General features: G+C 56.4%; 1 protein-coding gene across 1 annotated transcript; it reads right to left on the minus strand.

Moving 5' to 3' along the window:
- Positions 1–49: 49 nt before the first annotated feature.
- F11R (F11 receptor) lies at positions 50–17,800 on the minus strand. The gene is made up of 9 exons (XM_063948724.1): positions 17,782–17,800; positions 17,642–17,708; positions 7,664–7,711; positions 6,851–6,961; positions 6,614–6,769; positions 6,312–6,514; positions 6,073–6,172; positions 5,888–5,995; positions 50–63 (listed from the first exon to the last, which is right to left on the minus strand). The coding sequence occupies exons 2-9, from the start codon at positions 17,685–17,687 to the stop codon at positions 50–52; spliced, it is 786 nt and encodes a 261-aa protein (XP_063804794.1). The 5' UTR covers positions 17,688–17,708; positions 17,782–17,800.
- Between the last annotated feature and the right edge of the window lie 1,447 nt (positions 17,801–19,247).

Genomic DNA, 19,247 nt, shown 5'->3' on the forward strand with positions numbered 1-19,247 from the left:
GAGGAGGGGTGTCAGGGTCAGGGCAGCACCTCAGCAGAATCAGTGACACTTACTTGCTTTTTTCTGAAATAAAAACAGAAGACAAAAAACAATTATAACAAAACACAGACACACAAAGCGGTCACAAAGTACTTGTATGTAATGCCGTCACAGCTAAGCGGCACCGCCACCCCCCACACTGCCTAACGGAACGGCGGCCCAGCTAAGAGACACTGACAGGGAACACCGACACCTCTAAGCGGCACCGCCACCCCCCACACTGACAGGGAACACCGCCACCGCTAAGCGGTACTACGTACAGCCTCACACAGACCACGGGCCTCACATAGAGTACTAACAGAGTAGTAACAGAGTACGGCCTCACACAGCGTAGTAACAGAGCGCGGCCTCGCACCGAGTAGTCACAGAGCGCGGCCTCGCACCGAGTAGTCACAGAGCGCGGCCTCGCACCGAGTAGTCACAGAGCGCGGCCTCGCACCGAGTAGTCACAGAGCGCGGCCTCGCACCGAGTAGTCACAGAGCGCGGCCTCGCACCGAGTAGTCACAGAGCGCGGCCTCGCACCGAGTAGTCACAGAGCGCGGCCTCGCACCGAGTAGTCACAGAGCGCGGCCTCGCACCGAGTAGTCACAGAGCGCGGCCTCGCACAGCGTAGTCACAGAGCGCGGCCTCGCACAGCGTAGTCACAGAGCGCGGCCTCGCACAGCGTAGTCACAGAGCGCGGCCTCGCACAGCGTAGTCACAGAGCGCGGCCTCGCACAGCGTAGTCACAGAGCGCGGCCTCGCACAGCGTAGTCACAGAGCGCGGCCTCGCACAGCGTAGTCACAGAGCGCGGCCTCGCACAGCGTAGTCACAGAGCGCGGCCTCGCACAGCGTAGTCACAGAGCGCGGCCTCGCACAGCGTAGTCACAGAGCGCGGCCTCGCACAGCGTAGTCACAGAGCGCGGCCTCGCACAGCGTAGTCACAGAGCGCGGCCTCGCACAGCGTAGTCACAGAGCGCGGCCTCGCACAGCGTAGTCACAGAGCGCGGCCTCGCACAGCGTAGTCACAGAGCGCGGCCTCGCACAGCGTAGTCACAGAGCGCGGCCTCGCACAGCGTAGTCACAGAGCGCGGCCTCGCACAGCGTAGTCACAGAGCGCGGCCTCGCACAGCGTAGTCACAGAGCGCGGCCTCGCACAGCGTAGTCACAGAGCGCGGCCTCGCACAGCGTAGTCACAGAGCGCGGCCTCACACAGCGTAGTCACAGAGCGCGGCCTCACACAGAGTAGTAACAGAGCTCGGCCTCATACAGAGTAGTAACAAAGTAGTAACAGAGCACGGCCTCACACCGAGTAGTAACAGAGCACGGCCTCACACCGAGTAGTAACAGAGCACGGCCTCACACCGAGTAGTAACAGAGCACGGCCTCACACCGAGTAGTAACAGAGCACGGCCTCACACCGAGTAGTAACAGAGCACGGCCTCACACCGAGTAGTAACAGAGCACGGCCTCACACAGAGTAGTAACAAAGTAGTAACAGAGCACGGCCTCACACAGAGTAGTAACAGAGCACGGCCTCACACAGAGTAGTAACAGAGCACGGCCTCACACAGAGTAGTAACAGAGCACGGCCTCACACAGAGTAGTAACAGAGCACGGCCTCACACAGAGTAGTAACAGAGCACAGCCTCACACAGAGTATTAACCGAGTAGTAACAGAGCACGGCCTCATACAGAGTAGTAACAAAGTAGTAACAGAGCACGGCCTCACACAGAGTAGTAACAGAGCACGGCCTCACACAGAGTAGTAACAGAGCACGGCCTCACACAGAGTAGTAACAGAGCACGGCCTCACACAGAGTAGTAACAGAGCACGGCCTCACACAGAGTAGTAACAGAGCACGGCCTCACACAGAGTAGTAACAGAGCACGGCCTCATACAGAGTAGTAACAAAGTAGTAACAGAGCATGGCCTCACACAGAGTATTAACCGAGTAGTAACAGAGCGCGGCCTCGCACAGCGTAGTCACAGAGCGCGGCCTCGCACAGCGTAGTCACAGAGCGCGGCCTCGCACAGCGTAGTCACAGAGCGCGGCCTCGCACAGCGTAGTCACAGAGCGCGGCCTCGCACAGCGTAGTCACAGAGCGCGGCCTCGCACAGCGTAGTCACAGAGCGCGGCCTCGCACAGCGTAGTCACAGAGCGCGGCCTCGCACAGCGTAGTCACAGAGCGCGGCCTCGCACAGCGTAGTCACAGAGCGCGGCCTCGCACAGCGTAGTCACAGAGCGCGGCCTCGCACAGCGTAGTCACAGAGCGCGGCCTCGCACAGCGTAGTCACAGAGCGCGGCCTCGCACAGCGTAGTCACAGAGCGCGGCCTCACACAGAGTAGTAACAGAGCGCGGCCTCACACAGAGTAGTAACAAAGTAGTAACAGAGCACGGCCTCATACAGAGTAGTAAGAGCACGGCCTCACACCGAGTAGTAACAGAGCACGGCCTCACACAGAGTAGTAACAGAGCACGGCCTCACACAGAGTAGTAACAGAGCACGGCCTCACACAGAGTAGTAACAGAGCACGGCCTCACACAGAGTAGTAACAGAGCACGGCCTCACACAGTAGTAACAGAGCACGGCCTCACACAGAGTAGTAACAGAGCACGGCCTCACACAGAGTAGTAACAGAGCACGGCCTCACACAGAGTAGTAACAGAGCACGGCCTCACACAGAGTAGTAACAGAGCACGGCCTCACACAGAGTAGTAACAAAGTAGTAACAGAGCACGGCCTCACACAGAGTAGTAACAGAGCACGGCCTCACACAGAGTATTAACCGAGTAGTAACAGAGCACGGCCTCATACAGAGTAGTAACAAAGTAGTAACAGAGCACGGCCTCACACAGAGTAGTAACAGAGCACGGCCTCACACAGAGTAGTAACAGAGCACGGCCTCACACAGAGTAGTAACAGAGCACGGCCTCACACAGAGTAGTAACAGAGCACGGCCTCACACAGAGTAGTAACAGAGCACGGCCTCACACAGAGTAGTAACAGAGCACGGCCTCATACAGAGTAGTAACAAAGTAGTAACAGAGCACGGCCTCACACAGAGTAGTAACAGAGCACGGCCTCATACAGAGTAGTAAAAGTAGTAACAGAGCACGGCCTCACACAGAGTAGTAACAGAGCACGGCCTCACACAGAGTAGTAACAGAGCACGGCCTCACACAGAGTAGTAACAGAGCACGGCCTCACACAGAGTAGTAACAGAGCACGGCCTCACACAGAGTAGTAACAGAGCACGGCCTCACACAGAGTAGTAACAGAGCACGGCCTCACACAGAGTAGTAACAGAGCACGGCCTCACACAGAGTAGTAACAGAGCACGGCCTCACACAGAGTAGTAACAGAGCACGGCCTCACACAGAGTAGTAACAGAGCACGGCCTCACACAGAGTAGTAACAGAGCACGGCCTCACACAGAGTAGTAACAGAGCACGGCCTCACACAGAGTAGTAACAGAGCACGGCCTCACACAGAGTAGTAACAGAGCACGGCCTCACACAGAGTAGTAACAGAGCACGGCCTCACACAGAGTAGTAACAGAGCACGGCCTCATACAGAGTAGTAACAAAGTAGTAACAGAGCACGGCCTCACACCGAGTAGTAACAGAGCACGGCCTCACACAGAGTAGTAACAGAGCACGGCCTCACACAGAGTAGTAACAGAGTAGTAACAGAGCACGGCCTCACACAGAGTAGTAACAGAGCACGGCCTCACGCAGAGTAGTAACAGAGCACGGCCTCACGCAGAGTAGTAACAGAGCACGGCCTCACGCAGAGTAGTAACAGAGCACGGCCTCACACCGAGTAGTAACAGAGCACGGCCTCACACAGAGTAGTAACAGAGTAGTAACAGAGCACGGCCTCACACAGAGTAGTAACAGAGCACGGCCTCACGCAGAGTAGTAACAGAGCACGGCCTCACACAGAGTAGTAACAGAGTAGTAACAGAGCACGGCCTCACACAGAAAGTAGTTACAGAGCATGGCCTCACACAGAGTAGTAACAGAGTAGTAACAGAGCACGGCCTCACACAGAGTAGTAACAGAGCACGGCCTCATACCGAGTAGTAACAGAGCACGGCCTCACACCGAGTAGTAACAGAGCACGGCCTCACACCGAGTAGTAACAGAGCACGGCCTCACACCGATTAGTAACAGAGCACAGCCTCATACCGAGTAGTAACAGAGCACGGCCTCATACCGAGTAGTAACAGAGCACGGCCTCACACAGAAAGTAGTAACAGAGCACGGCCTCACACAGAGTAGTAACAGAGTAGTAACAGAGCACGGCCTCATACAGAAAGTAGTAACAGAGCATGGCCTCACACAGAGTAGTAACAGAGTAGTAACAGAGCACAGCCTCATACAGAGTAGTAACAGAGCACGGCCTCACACAGAAAGTAGTAACAGAGCATGGCCTCACACAGAGTAGTAACAGAGCACGGCCTCACACAGAGTAGTAACAGAGCACGGCCTCACACAGAGTAGTAACAGAGCACGGCCTCATACCGAGTAGTAACAGAGCACGGCCTCATACCGAGTAGTAACAGAGCACGGCCTCACACAGAGTAGTAACAGAGCACGGCCTCACACAGAGTAGTAACAGAGTAGTAACAGAGCACGGCCTCACACAGAGTAGTAACAGAGCACGGCCTCACGCAGAGTAGTAACAGAGCACGGCCTCACGCAGAGTAGTAACAGAGCACGGCCTCATACCGAGTAGTACCAGAGCACGGCCTCACGCAGAGTAGTAACAGAGCACAGCCTCATACCGAGTAGTAACAGAGCACGGCCTCATACCGAGTAGTAACAGAGTACGGCCTCACACAGAGTAGTAACAGAGTAGTAACAGAGCACGGCCTCACACAGAGTAGTAACAGAGCACGGCCTCACGCAGAGTAGTAACAGAGCACGGCCTCACGCAGAGTAGTAACAGAGCACGGCCTCACGCAGAGTAGTAACAGAGCACGGCCTCACGCAGAGTAGTAACAGAGCACGGCCTCACACAGAGTAGTAACAGAGCACGGCCTCACACAGAGTAGTAACAGAGCACGGCCTCATACCGAGTAGTAACAGAGCACGCCTCACACAGAGTAGTAACAGAGTAGTAACAGAGCACAGCCTCACACAGAGTAGTAACAGAGTAGTAACAGAGCACGGCCTCACACAGAGTAGTAACAGAGCACGGCCTCACACAGAGTAGTAACAGAGCACGGCCTCACACAGAGTAGTAACAGAGCACGGCCTCACGCAGAGTAGTAACAGAGCACGGCCTCACACAGAGTAGTAACAGAGTAGTAACAGAGCACGGCCTCATACCGAGTAGTAACAGAGCACGGCCTCACACAGAGTAGTAACAGAGTAGTAACAGAGCACGGCCTCACACAGAGTAGTAACAGAGTAGTAACAGAGCACGGCCTCACACAGAGTAGTAACAGAGCACGGCCTCACGCAGAGTAGTAACAGAGCACGGCCTCACACAGAGTAGTAACAGAGTAGTAACAGAGCACGGCCTCACACAGAAAGTAGTTACAGAGCATGGCTTCACACAGAGTAGTAACAGAGTAGTAACAGAGCACGGCCTCACACAGAGTAGTAACAGAGCACGGCCTCATACCGAGTAGTAACAGAGCACGGCCTCACACAGAGTAGTAACAGAGCACGGCCTCACACAGAGTAGTAACAGAGCACGGCCTCACACAGAGTAGTAACAGAGCACGGCCTCACACAGAGTAGTAACAGAGCACGGCCTCACACACAGAGTAGTAACAGAGTACGCACAAGAGTAACAACGCTCGCAGCTACAGAGATAGGGATGTTACAGTAACACTTGTAATACTCACTCCCAATGTATCCGCGGCTGTATGCAAACCACAGGGCAAATGCAATCAATCCCAGAATGAGGAGAACGACGATGACCGCGGCCACAATCCCACCAACATTAACATCGTCTGCAGAGAGTAATGAGAGCGTTAGTGATGGACGACACGCAGGGAGCCACCACTAATGCCACCAGCACGCCACTTACTGACATCCATGCGCACGGCGGCGGAGGACTGCTGCCCCTGGCTGTTCGACGCCACACAATAAAATTCTCCAGCGTCAGATTTCATAACAGGGTTAAATTTCTGAAAAGCAAAGTACAGGGGTGACACAGGACAGGGCGGTGCCCGGTACAGGGGGTGACACAGGACAGGGCGGTGCCCGGTACAGGGGGTGACACAGGACGGGGGCGGTGCCCGGTACAGGGGGTGGCTTGGTACTTACCAGAACTCCAGTGCTTTGGTCTATGGTGTAGCTGGCGTTCTGAAAGGTGGGGCTGGTCTTGGGATTATCGGGCATCGGGATGTTGTCTTTGTACCATACAAATGTAGCAGGCGGTGAGCTATCCTTCTCCATACAGGCAAGTTCTGCCACGCTGTCAGTTGTCACAGAGGTTGGCACCCGAGCGATGGGCACCGATGGGGCAACTGGATGGGGAGAGAGAGGGGGAGAGTGAGAGGGAGGAAGAGGGAGGGAGGGGGGGGGGGGGAGAGAGAGAGAGAGAGGAGGCAGGACAACGCTCTCACCTGGCACCACCAGCTTGGATGTGATCTCAGTGTAGGCGGGCAGCGCTCCGGTCACAGTGTTGGTGACTTCGCACACGTAGTCACCATTGTCCTTGCGGGTCACACTCCTGAGCCGCAGGCCTTGGGGGTAATAATCAGCGCGGTCTTTGTAGGGTGCTAGGAGAAGACAGGAGAGCAGTGAATCCCATGAGACAGAGGGTAGGGCAGGTAGGTCATGCAGTAGTTGCGGGGAGCTACCTGTCAGGGCGTCTCCGTAGTACACAAGGCTGACGTCCTGGCCGGAATTATGCTTCCATTCAATACGCGGGTTCTGCATACTGCTGGGATAGTTGCACTTAAACTCCGCATCTGAAAGAACAGAGATTGATTCTTCGTTTCTGTCTGTGTGTGAGCAGCAACACCGAGCGGGAGGGCAGCACAAACCCATGTGTGCGAGACAGGCCCCACCCCCTGCTGCGGATCACAAGTACTATACACACCGCGGAACACAGGCAACCTATGATTACTATAGCCGCTGTACAACAGGCCTGGCCATCAGGGAATGCTGGGATGTGTAGTTCCACAACAGCTGGAGGGCCACAGGTTGGCCAGGCCAGATGTAGAATATGAAGCAAGAATAATGTCAGCCAGTAGGTGGTCAACTTTTCTATCAGAGAAGGGAAAGGGGGGACATGATAGAGACTGTCACATATATCAAGGGTTTTAACAAAGTCCAGGAGGGAAACATTCTCCAAATGAAGAGAAGCAATAGGACACGAGGACATGCACTGAGACTGGAGGGGGGGAGGTTCAGGGGAAATTTGCGGAAAAATTATTTCACAGAAAGGGTAGTGGACAAGTGGAATAGCCTCCCATCAGAGGTGGTAGAGGCTAAGACAGTAGAGCAATTTAAACATGCATGGGATAGACATAAGGATATCCTTACAAAGAAATAAGGATCAAATAAGGTTAGAGATAAAAATAATGTAAAAAAAAAAAAAAAAAAAAGGGGGCAGACTAGATGGGCCAAGTGGTTCTTATCTGCCGTCAAATTCTAGGTTTCTAACTTACTGTCTCCTTCTTTCACGGTGATGACTTCCTGGCACAGCACAGCCGCACCTGGGGATAAAGAGAGCGGGAGTGTGAGGACAGAGAGGGGCGACGCGCCATTCCCGCCACACCCTATCCCCCGCCACAGAGAGGGGTAACGCGCCATTCCCGCCACAGCCCATCCCCCATCATTCCCGCCACGCCCTATTCCCCGCCACACCCCATCCCCCGCCATTCCTGCCACACCCCATCCCCAGTCATTCCCGCCACACCCTATCCCCCGCCACGCCTTATTCCCTGCCACGCACCATCCCCCGCCATACCCCTCTCTGTGGTGGGAATGGCGGGGGATGGTGCGTGGCGGGGAATAAGGCGTGGCGGGGGATAGGGTGTGGCGGGAATGGCTCGTTTCCCTCTCTGTGGCGGGGGATAGGGTGTGGCGGAAATGGCGCATTGACTCTCTCTATGGCGGGGGATGGGGTATGGCGGGGGATGGGGTGTGGCAGGAATGGCGCGTTGCCCCTCTCTATGGCGGGGGATGGGGTGTGGCGGCAATGGCGGGGATTGGGTGTGGCGGGAATGGCACGTTACCCCTCTCTGTGGTGGGAATGGCGGGGGATGGGGTGTGGTGGGGATTGGGCATGGCGGGGGATGGGGTGTGGCGAGAATGGCGCGTTACCCCTCTCTGTGGTGGGAATGGCGGGGGATGGGGTAACGCGCCATTCCCGCCACACCCCATCCCCCGCCATGTCCAATCCCCACCACACCCCATCCCCGCCACAGAGAGGGGTAACGTGCCATTCCCGCCACACCCAATCCCCGCCATTGCCGCCACACCCCAACCCCCGCCATAGAGAGGGGCAACGCGCCATTCCTGCCACACCCCATCCCCCGCCATTCCCGTCACACCCCATCCCCCGCCATAGAGAGAGGCAATGCGCCATTTCCGCCACACACTATCCCCCGCCACAGAGAGGGAAACGAGCCATTGCCGCCACACCATATCCCCGCCATTCCCGCCACACCCTATCCCCCACCACAGAGAGGGGTAACGCGCCATTCCCGCCACACCCAATCCCCACCATTCCCGCCACACCCCATCCCCCGCCATAGAGAGGGGCAACGCGCCATTCCTGCCACACCCCATCCCCGCCATACCCCATCCCCCGCCATAGAGAGGGGCAATACGCCATTTCCGCCACAGAGGAGCTCTCTCCCGCAGCCGGGTTACCGCAGTGTGCATATGCCAGGGAAGGGAGCCCTCTCCCGCAGGCAGGATACCGCAGTGATGTGCAGGCGCCAGGGAAGGGAGCCCTCTCACGCAGGCAGAATACAACAGTGTGCAGGCGCCAGGGAAGGGAGCCCTCTCCCGCAGGCAGGATACCGCAGTGTGCAGGCGCCAGGGAAGGGAGCCCTCTCACGCAGGGGTGTGGTTCGTTTTATCGACAGTATCTAGGTCGACAATGTTTAGGTCGACCACTATAGGTCGACAGGGTTTCTAGGTCGACAGGTCTAAAGGTCGACATGAGGATTTTTATTTATTTTTTTGGTGTCGTTTTCTTCGTAAAGTGACCAGGATCCCAAATTAGTGCACCGCTTCGCTCGCCATGCTTCGGGCATGGTGCCTTCGCTCCGCTACCGCTTCGCTCGGCACACTTTACCGTTCCAATCGTAGTCCACGTGGATCGTTAAGTATGAAAAAATCCACCAAAATTTTTTTTTAAAACTCATGTCGACCTTTAGACCTGTCGACCTAGCACATGTCGACCTAGAAACCCTGTCGACCTTCCATCCATGTCGACCTAGTGACTGTCGACCTATAGTGGTCGACCTAAACATTGTCGACCTAGACACTGTCGATCTTCAGACCGGATCCCCTCCCGCAGGTGGGATACCGCAGTGTGCAGGCGCCAGGGAAGGGAGCCCTCTCCCGCAGGTGGGATACCGCAGTGTGCAGGCGCCAGGGAAGGGAGCCCTCTCCCGCAGGCAGGATACCGCAGTGTGCAGACGCCAGGGAAGGGAGCCCTCTCCCGCAGGCGGGATACCGCAGTGTGCAGGCGCCAGGGAAGGGAGCCCTCTCCCGCAGGTGGGATACCGCAGTGTGCAGACGCCAGGGAAGGGAGCCCTCTCCCGCAGGTGGGATACCGCAGTGTGCAGGCGCCAGGGAAGGGAGCCCTCTCCCGCAGGTGGGATACCGCAGTGTGCAGGCGCCAGGGAAGGGAGCCCTCTCCCGCAGGCAGGATACCGCAGTGTGCAGGCGCCAGGGAAGGGAGCCCTCTCCCGCAGGTGGGATACCGCAGTGTGCAGGCGCCAGGGATGGGAGCCCTCTCCCGCAGGCAGTATACCGCAGTGTGCAGACGCCAGGGAAGGGAGCCCTCTCCCACAGGCAGGATACCGCAGTGTGCAGGCGCCAGGGAAGGGAGCCCTCTCCCGCAGGTGGGATACCGCAGTGTGCAGGCGCCAGGGATGGGAGCCCTCTCCCGCAGGCAGTATACCGCACATGTCAGACAGTGGGGTCTATGGACAGATAACAGGAGAGAGCACCAGACTTGGATGAGAGGTTTGTGCAGGAACCAGGCTGGAAGGAGGAGTAAGCAGACCCTGGATCAGCCGGTTAGACCGGTCGGTACACATTCTTTACCTAGAGAAGAAACTGCCCGAGTTTGTAGTATACACAAAGCTCACGCTAAATCTGTATGACACTGGCCTGTAAGGACAAGATGACCGCCATTTACTTCCGGGGCAATTCCCCATGGATTGCACACATTTACCAGGAGGATGGCCTCAGCTGCAGCACACATTTCCAATCATCTGAGGTCTACATTACAGCATCTATATGTGCCGATACCTCTCCGATGGACGTGGGGCACCATAGCACAGGTAGACAGGCTGTGGCACCTCCGTGGCAGACCCCCCTACCCCAACACACGTATAAATGTATTTCTATTATCAGAGCTCTGCGCACATTACTATAAATACTGATCTGTGATGTCATCGCCGTGTCACGCTGTAGAATAGGATATCACATCTGCGGCAGGATGTACTAAAGCTGAAAATGCAGCCAAAACTCCATACAGTCACTTTCCAGAGCGTTGGCCCCATTTCCATATGTACCAAGCACCACAATGTATCGTCATCTTTATGCATTCCCCCCCCCCCCCCCCCCCCCAGGGAGATTCAATGCGACTCGTGGCGAGTGGCTTTGTTTCCCCGGGCAGTGTGTGTACGACAGACAGAGAATACCAACGGGGTAGGTAAGTATACTTACCTCCCCCAATAACCCCCTAACCCTCCCTTCTAGCAACCTAACACTAGCCAGTGATGCCTAAATCTTCTACATCCCACACAACTCAGGCTCAAAGCCCTCATCCCAGTACTTTATTCTTCAACTTGAATGCCTAACCAGTGGACTTGGACCAGGGACTGCTCTTCCTCCAGTCATCCACCTTGTGATTTCCCTGTTGTATTGCAGCGTCGCACAGCCAAAGTTTCAGTGGCAGATGGTCTCGAAAGAGATGAGGCAACAGCAAGTGTATGTCTTACCTGGAGAGCTAGAAAGGAGGTCAGGGACATGGAAATCATGAAAGGACTTAAGAGGTTTTGTTGCCACAAGAGGAAGACTCAAGGTGAAAGCCTACAGGAGGACATCACCCGCCACAGAGGAAGACACAATGCCAGCCTGCAGGCTACAGGAGGAGCTGCCACAGCATCACCCAGTACAGAGGAAGACACAATGCCAGCCTGCAGGCTACAGGAGGAGCTGCCACAGCATCACCCAGTACAGAGGAAGACACAATGCCAGCCTGCAGGCTACAGGAGGAGCTGCCACAGCATCACCCGCCACAGAGGAAGACACAATGCCAGCCTGCAGGCTACAGGAGGAGCTGCCACAGCATCACCCAGTACAGAGGAAGACACAATGCCAGCCTGCAGCCTACAGGAGGAGCTGCAACAGCATCACCCAGTACAGAGGAAGACACAATGCCAGCCTGCAGCCTACAGGAGGAGCTGCCACAGCATCACCCGCCACAGAGGAAGACACAATGCCAGCCTGCAGCCTACAGGAGGAGCTGCCACAGCATCACCCAGTACAGAGGAAGACACAATGCCAGCCTGCAGCCTACAGGAGGAGCTGCCACAGCATCACCCAGTACAGAGGAAGACACAATGCCAGCCTGCAGCCTACAGGAGGAGCTGCCACAGCATCACCCAGTACAGAGGAAGACACAATGCCAGCCTGCAGCCTACAGGAGGAGCTGCCACAGCATCACCCAGTACAGAGGAAGACACAATGCCAGCCTGCAGGCTACAGGAGGAGCTGCCACAGCATCACCCAGTACAGAGGAAGACACAATGCCAGCCTGCAGGCTACAGGAGGAGCTGCCACAGCATCACCCAGTACAGAGGAAGACGATGCCAGCCTGCAGGCTATAGGAGGAGCTGCCACAGCATCACCCGCCACAGAGGAAGACACAATGCCAGCCTGCAGGCTACAGGAGGAGCTGCCACAGCATCACCCAGTACAGAGGAAGACACAATGCCAGCCTGCAGCCTACAGGAGGAGCTGCCACAGCATCACCCAGTACAGAGGAAGACACAATGCCAGCCTGCAGCCTACAGGAGGAGCTGCCACAGCATCACCCAGTACAGAGGAAGACACAATGCCAGCCTGCAGCCTACAGGAGGAGCTGCCACAGCATCACCCAGTACAGAGGAAGACACAATGCCAGCCTGCAGCCTACAGGAGGAGCTGCCACAGCATCACCCAGTACAGAGGAAGACACAATGCCAGCCTGCAGCCTACAGGAGGAGCTGCCACAGCATCACCCAGTACAGAGGAAGACACAATGCCAGCCTGCAGGCTACAGGAGGAGCTGCCACAGCATCACCCGCCACAGAGGAAGACACAATGCCAGCCTGCAGGCTACAGGAGGAGCTGCCACAGCATCACCCAGTACAGAGGAAGACAATGCCAGCCTGCAGGCTACAGGAGGAGCTGCCACAGCATCACCCAGTACAGAGGAAGACACAATGCCAGCCTGCAGGCTACAGGAGGAGCTGCCACAGCATCACCCAGTACAGAGGAAGACACAATGCCAGCCTGCAGCCTACAGGAGGAGCTGCCACAGCATCACCCGCCACAGAGGAAGACACAAAGCCAGCCTGCAGCCTACAGGAGGAGCTGCCACAGCATCACCCAGTACAGAGGAAGACACAATGCCAGCCTGCAGGCTACAGGAGGAGCTGCCACAGCATCACCCAGTACAGAGGAAGACACAATGCCAGCCTGCAGGCTACAGGAGGAGCTGCCACAGCATCACCCGCCACAGAGGAAGACAATGCCAGCCTGCAGGCTACAGGAGGAGCTGCCACAGCATCACCCAGTACAGAGGAAGACAATGCCAGCCTGCAGGCTACAGGAGGAGCTGCCACAGCATCACCCAGCACAGAGGAAGACACAATGCCAGCCTGCAGGCTACAGGAGGAGCTGCCACAGCATCACCCAGTACAGAGGAAGACACAATGCCAGCCTGCAGGCTACAGGAGGAGCTGCCACAGCATCACCCAGTACAGAGGAAGACACAATGCCAGCCTGCAGCCTACAGGAGGAGCTGCCACAGCATCACCCGCCACAGAGGAAGACACAATGCCAGCCTGCAGGCTACAGGAGAAGCTGCCACAGCATCACCCAGTACAGAGGAAGACAATGCCAGCCTGCAGGCTACAGGAGGAGCTGCCACAGCATCACCCAGTACAGAGGAAGACACAATGCCAGCCTGCAGGCTACAGGAGGAGCTGCCACAGCATCACCCAGTACAGAGGAAGACACAATGCCAGCCTGCAGGAGGAGCTGCCACAGCATCACCCAGTACAGAGGAAGACACAATGCCAGCCTGCAGGCTACAGGAGGAGCTGCCACAGCATCACCCAGTACAGAGGAAGACACAATGCCAGCCTGCAGGCTACAGGAGGAGCTGCCACAGCATCACCCAGTACAGAGGAAGACACAATGCCAGCCTGCAGGCTACAGGAGGAGCTGCCACAGCATCACCCAGTACAGAGGAAGACACAATGCCAGCCTGCAGGCTACAGGAGGAGCTGCCACAGCATCACCCAGTACAGAGGAAGACACAATGCCAGCCTGCAGGCTACAGGAGGAGCTGCCACAGCATCACCCAGTACAGAGGAAGACACAATGCCAGCCTGCAGCCTACAGGAGGAGCTGCCACAGCATCACCCAGTACAGAGGAAGACACAATGCCAGCCTGCAGGCTACAGGAGGAGCTGCCACAGCATCACCCAGTACAGAGGAAGACACAATGCCAGCCTGCAGCCTACAGGAGGAGCTGCCACAGCATCACCCGCCACAGAGGAAGACACAATGCCAGCCTGCAGCCTACAGGAGGAGCTGCCACAGCATCACCCAGTACAGAGGAAGACACAATGCCAGCCTACAGGAGGAGCTGCCACAGCATCACCCAGTACAGAGGAAGACACAATGCCAGCCTGCAGGCTACAGGAGGAGCTGCCACAGCATCACCCGCCACAGAGGAAGACACAATGCCAGCCTGCAGGCTATAGGAGGAGCTGCCACAGCATCACCCAGCACAGAGGAAGACACAATGCAAGCCTGCAGGCTATAGGAGGAGCTGCCACAGCATCACCCAGTACAGAGGAAGACACAATGCCAGCCTGCAGCCTACAGGAGGAGCTGCCACAGCATCACCCAGTACAGAGGAAGACACAATGCCAGCCTGCAGCCTACAGGAGGAGCTGCCACAGCATCACCCGCCACAGAGGAAGACACAATGCCAGCCTGCAGGCTACAGGAGGAGCTGCCACAGCATCACCCAGTACAGAGGAAGACACAATGCCAGCCTGCAGGCTACAGGAGGAGCTGCCACAGCATCACCCAGTACAGAGGAAGACACAATGCCAGCCTGCAGGCTACAGGAGGAGCTGCCACAGCATCACCCAGTACAGAGGAAGACACAATGCCAGCCTGCAGCCTACAGGAGGAGCTGCCACAGCATCACCCAGTACAGAGGAAGACACAATGCCAGCCTGCAGGCTACAGGAGGAGCTGCCACAGCATCACCCAGTACAGAGGAAGACACAATGCCAGCCTGCAGGCTACAGGAGGAGCTGCCACAGCATCACCCAGTACAGAGGAAGACACAATGCCAGCCTGCAGCCTACAGGAGGAGCTGCCACAGCATCACCCAGTACAGAAGAAGTTCTATTACCCAGAGGAAAGAGCAGTATCACTACACCAATCCCTACCGTGCCCTATGTCGCAGAGGAAGGAGCAGTATCACTACACCAATCCCTACCGTGCTCTACGTCCCAGAAGAAGGAGCAGTATCACTACACCAATCCCTACCGTGCCCTACGTCCCAGAGGAAAGATCTGTATCACTACACCAATCCCTACTGTGCCCTATGTCCCAGAGGAAAGAGCGGTATCACTACACCAATCCCTACTGTGCCCTACGTCCCAGAGGAAGGAGCGGTATCACTACACCAATCCCTACCGTGCCCTACGTTCCAGAGGAAGGAGCGGTATCACTACACCAATCCCTACCGTGCCCTACGTCCCAGAGGAAAGAGCGGTATCACTACACCAATCCCTACTGTGCCCTACGTCCCAGAGGAAGGAGCGGTATCACTACACCAATCCCTACCGTGCCCTACGTCCCAGAGGAAGGAGCGGTATCACTACACCAATCCCTACCGTGCCCTACGTCCCAGAGGAAGGAGCGGTATCACTACACCAATCCCTACCGTGCCCTACGTCCCAGAGGAAGGAGCGGTATCACTACACCAATCCCTACCGTGCCCTACGTCCCAGAGGAAGGAGCGGTATCACTACACCAATCCCTACCGTGCCCTACGTCCCAGAGGAAAGAGCGGTATCACTACACCAATCCCTACTGTGCCCTACGTCCCAGAGGAAAGAGCGGTATCACTACACCAATCCCTACGTCCCAGAGGAAAGAGCGGTATCACTACACCAATCCCTACGTCCCAGAGGAAAGAGCGGTATCACTACACCAATCCCTACGTCCCAGAGGAAAGAGCGGTATCACTACACCAATCCCTACTGTGCCCTACGTCCCAGAGGAAAGAGCGGTATCATTACACCAATCCCTACGTCCCAGAGGAAAGAGCGGTATCACTACACCAATCCCTACTGTGCCCTACGTCCCAGAGGAAGGAGCGGTATCACTACACCAATCCCTACCGTGCCCTACGTCCCAGAGGAAGGAGCGGTATCACTACACCAATCCCTACCGTGCCCTACGTCCCAGAGGAAGGAGCGGTATCACTACACCAATCCCTACCGTGCCCTACGTCCCAGAGGAAGGAGCGGTATCACTACACCAATCCCTACCGTGCCCTACGTCCCAGAGGAAGGAGCGGTATCACTACACCAATCCCTACCGTGCCCTACGTCCCAGAGGAAGGAGCGGTATCACTACACCAATCCCTACCGTGCCCTACGTCCCAGAGGAAAGAGCGGTATCACTACACCAATCCCTACCGTGCCCTACATCCCAGAGGAAAGAGCGGTATCACTACACCAATCCCTACGTCCCAGAGGAAAGAGCGGTATCACTACACCAATCCCTACCGTGCCCTACGTCCCAGAGGAAGGAGCGGTATCACTACACCAATCCCTACCGTGCCCTACGTCCCAGAGGAAGGAGCGGTATCACTACACCAATCCCTACCGTGCCCTACGTCCCAGAGGAAGGAGCGGTATCACTACACCAATCCCTACCGTGCCCTACGTCCCAGAGGAAGGAGCGGTATCACTACACCAATCCCTACCGTGCCCTACGTCCCAGAGGAAGGAGCGGTATCACTACACCAATCCCTACCGTGCCCTACGTCCCAGAGGAAGGAGCGGTATCACTACACCAATCCCTACCGTGCCCTACGTCCCAGAGGAAGGAGCGGTATCACTACACCAATCCCTACCGTGCCCTACGTCCCAGAGGAAAGAGCGGTATCACTACACCAATCCCTACGTCCCAGAGGAAAGAGCGGTATCACTACACCAATCCCTACGTCCCAGAGGAAAGAGCGGTATCACTACACCAATCCCTACGTCCCAGAGGAAAGAGCGGTATCACTACACCAATCCCTACGTCCCAGAGGAAAGAGCGGTATCACTACACCAATCCCTACTGTGCCCTACGTCCCAGAGGAAAGAGCGGTATCACTACACCAATCCCTACGTCCCAGAGGAAAGAGCGGTATCACTACACCAATCCCTACTGTGCCCTACGTCCCAGAGGAAAGAGCGGTATCACTACACCAATCCCTACGTCCCAGAGGAAAGAGCGGTATCACTACACCAATCCCTACGTCCCAGAGGAAAGAGCGGTATCACTACACCAATCCCTACTGTGCCCTACGTCCCAGAGGAAAGAGCGGTATCACTACACCAATCCCTACTGTGCCCTACGTCCCAGAGGAAAGAGCGGTATACAGCACAACATATACATGAATCACACACACACTTCCTGCACAGAGACCCCAGCACAGGGTATATATACACATCTATAGGAGGCAGGGACCCCCAGCACAGGGTATATATACACATCTATAGGAGGCAGGGACCCCCAGCACAGGGTATGTATACATATATATGAGGGAAAGACCCCCCCCCCATAGGATAGATATATATATATATATATATACATACACACACATCTATAGGAGGGAGGGACCCCCAGCACAGAGTATATATACATATATAGGAGGGAGGGACCCCTAGCACAGGGTATATATACATATATAGGAGGGAGGGACCCCTAGCACAGGGTATATATACATATATAGGAGGGAGGGACCCCCAGCACAGGGTATATATACATATATAGGAGGGAGGGACCCCTAGCACAGGGTATATATACATATATAGGAGGGAGGGACCCCCAGCACAGGGTATATATACATATATAGGAGGGAGGGACCCCCAGGTACTCACACAGCCAGCACAGGGACCCCAGCACACCCCACTTCCCGGACTCCATGGCGTCGCCGCTGGTTTCGGTCTGGGAGAAGGAGAAACAACAAAGGTAAAGCCCCGCCCCGTGACGTCAGGGACCGCACCTGTCCCGGTCTCACCTGCTGTCTCCCTCGCTCATTGGTCGGCTAAGGAGTTGCCCGCGTCCTGATTGGCTGCAGTGAGCTGTCAGTCTCCGGAACTCCCAGGTAGATAAACAGGTGGGTCCTGACTAAGAAAGTGACGGGATTGGTGGGAGTGTCTGTCAATCATCAGGTGAGGCGCGGTGGGCGGGTCCCTGCTTCCAGCTCTACTGCAGTGTTTCCTCATCCCCGGTCTGGCCGTGTCTCCCTGCAGCCTCCATTACGTGTGCCTCTCCCTGCAGCCTCCATTACGTGTGCCTCTCCCTGCAGCCTCCATTACCTGTGCCTCTCCCTGCAGCCTCCATTACCTGTGCCTCTCCCTGCAGCCTCCATTACCTGTGCCTCTCCCTGCAGCCTCCATTACCTGTGCCTCTCCCTGCAGCCTCCATTACGTGTGCCTCTCCCTGCAGCCTCCATTACCTGTGCCTCTCCCTGCAGCCTCCATTACCTGTGCCTCTCCCTGCAGCCTCCATTACGTGTGCCTCTCCCTGCAGCCTCCATTACCTGTGCCTCTCCCTGCAGCCTCCATTACGTGTGCCTCTCCCTGCAGCCTCCATTACCTGTGCCTCTCCCTGCAGCCTCCATTACGTGTGCCTCTCCCTGCAGCCTCCATTACGTGTGCCTCTCCCTGCAGCCTCCATTACCTGTGCCTCTCCCTGCAGCCTCCATTACGTGTGCCTCTCCCTGCAGCCTCCATTACGTGTGCCTCTCCCTGCAGCCTCCATTACCTGTGCCTCTCCCTGCAGCCTCCATTACCTGTGCCTCTCCCTGCAGCCTCCATTACCTGTGCCTCTCCCTGCAGCCTCCATTACGTGTGCCTCTCCCTGCAGCCTCCATTACGTGTGCCTCTCCCTGCAGCCTCCATTACGTGTGCCTCTCCCTGCAGCCTCCATTACCTGTGCCTCTCCCTGCAGCCTCCATTACGTGTGCCTCTCCCTGCAGCCTCCATTACGTGTGCCTCTCCCTGCAGCCTCCATTACGTGTGCCTCTCCCTGCAGCCTCCATTACGTGTGCCTCTCCCTGCAGCCTCCATTACGTGTGCCTCTCCCTGCAGCCTCCATTACCTGTGCCTCTCCCTGCAGCCTCCATTACCTGTGCCTCTCCCTGCAGCCTCCATTACCTGTGCCTCTCCCTGCAACCTCCATTACCTGTGCCTCTCCCTGCAGCCTCCATTACGTGTGCCTCTCCCTGCAGCCTCCATTACGTGTGCCTCTCCCTGCAGCCTCCATTACGTGTGCCTCTCCCTGCAGCCTCCATTACCTGTGCCTCTCCCTGCAGCCTCCATTACCTGTGCCTCTCCCTGCAACCTCCATTACCTGTGCCTCTCCCTGGTGAGTGCACTCCTAAACCTGAAATGTCTTCTTAAGTGGGGATCATTTCCTGCCGCCTATGAGGACTGAGTGACACCCCAGCAAATCGCTGTGCTATACATGTGTGCAGATATT

Source organism: Pseudophryne corroboree (assembly GCF_028390025.1).
Source record: "Pseudophryne corroboree isolate aPseCor3 chromosome 12 unlocalized genomic scaffold, aPseCor3.hap2 SUPER_12_unloc_3, whole genome shotgun sequence".
Taxonomy (NCBI): Eukaryota; Metazoa; Chordata; class Amphibia; order Anura; family Myobatrachidae; genus Pseudophryne; species Pseudophryne corroboree.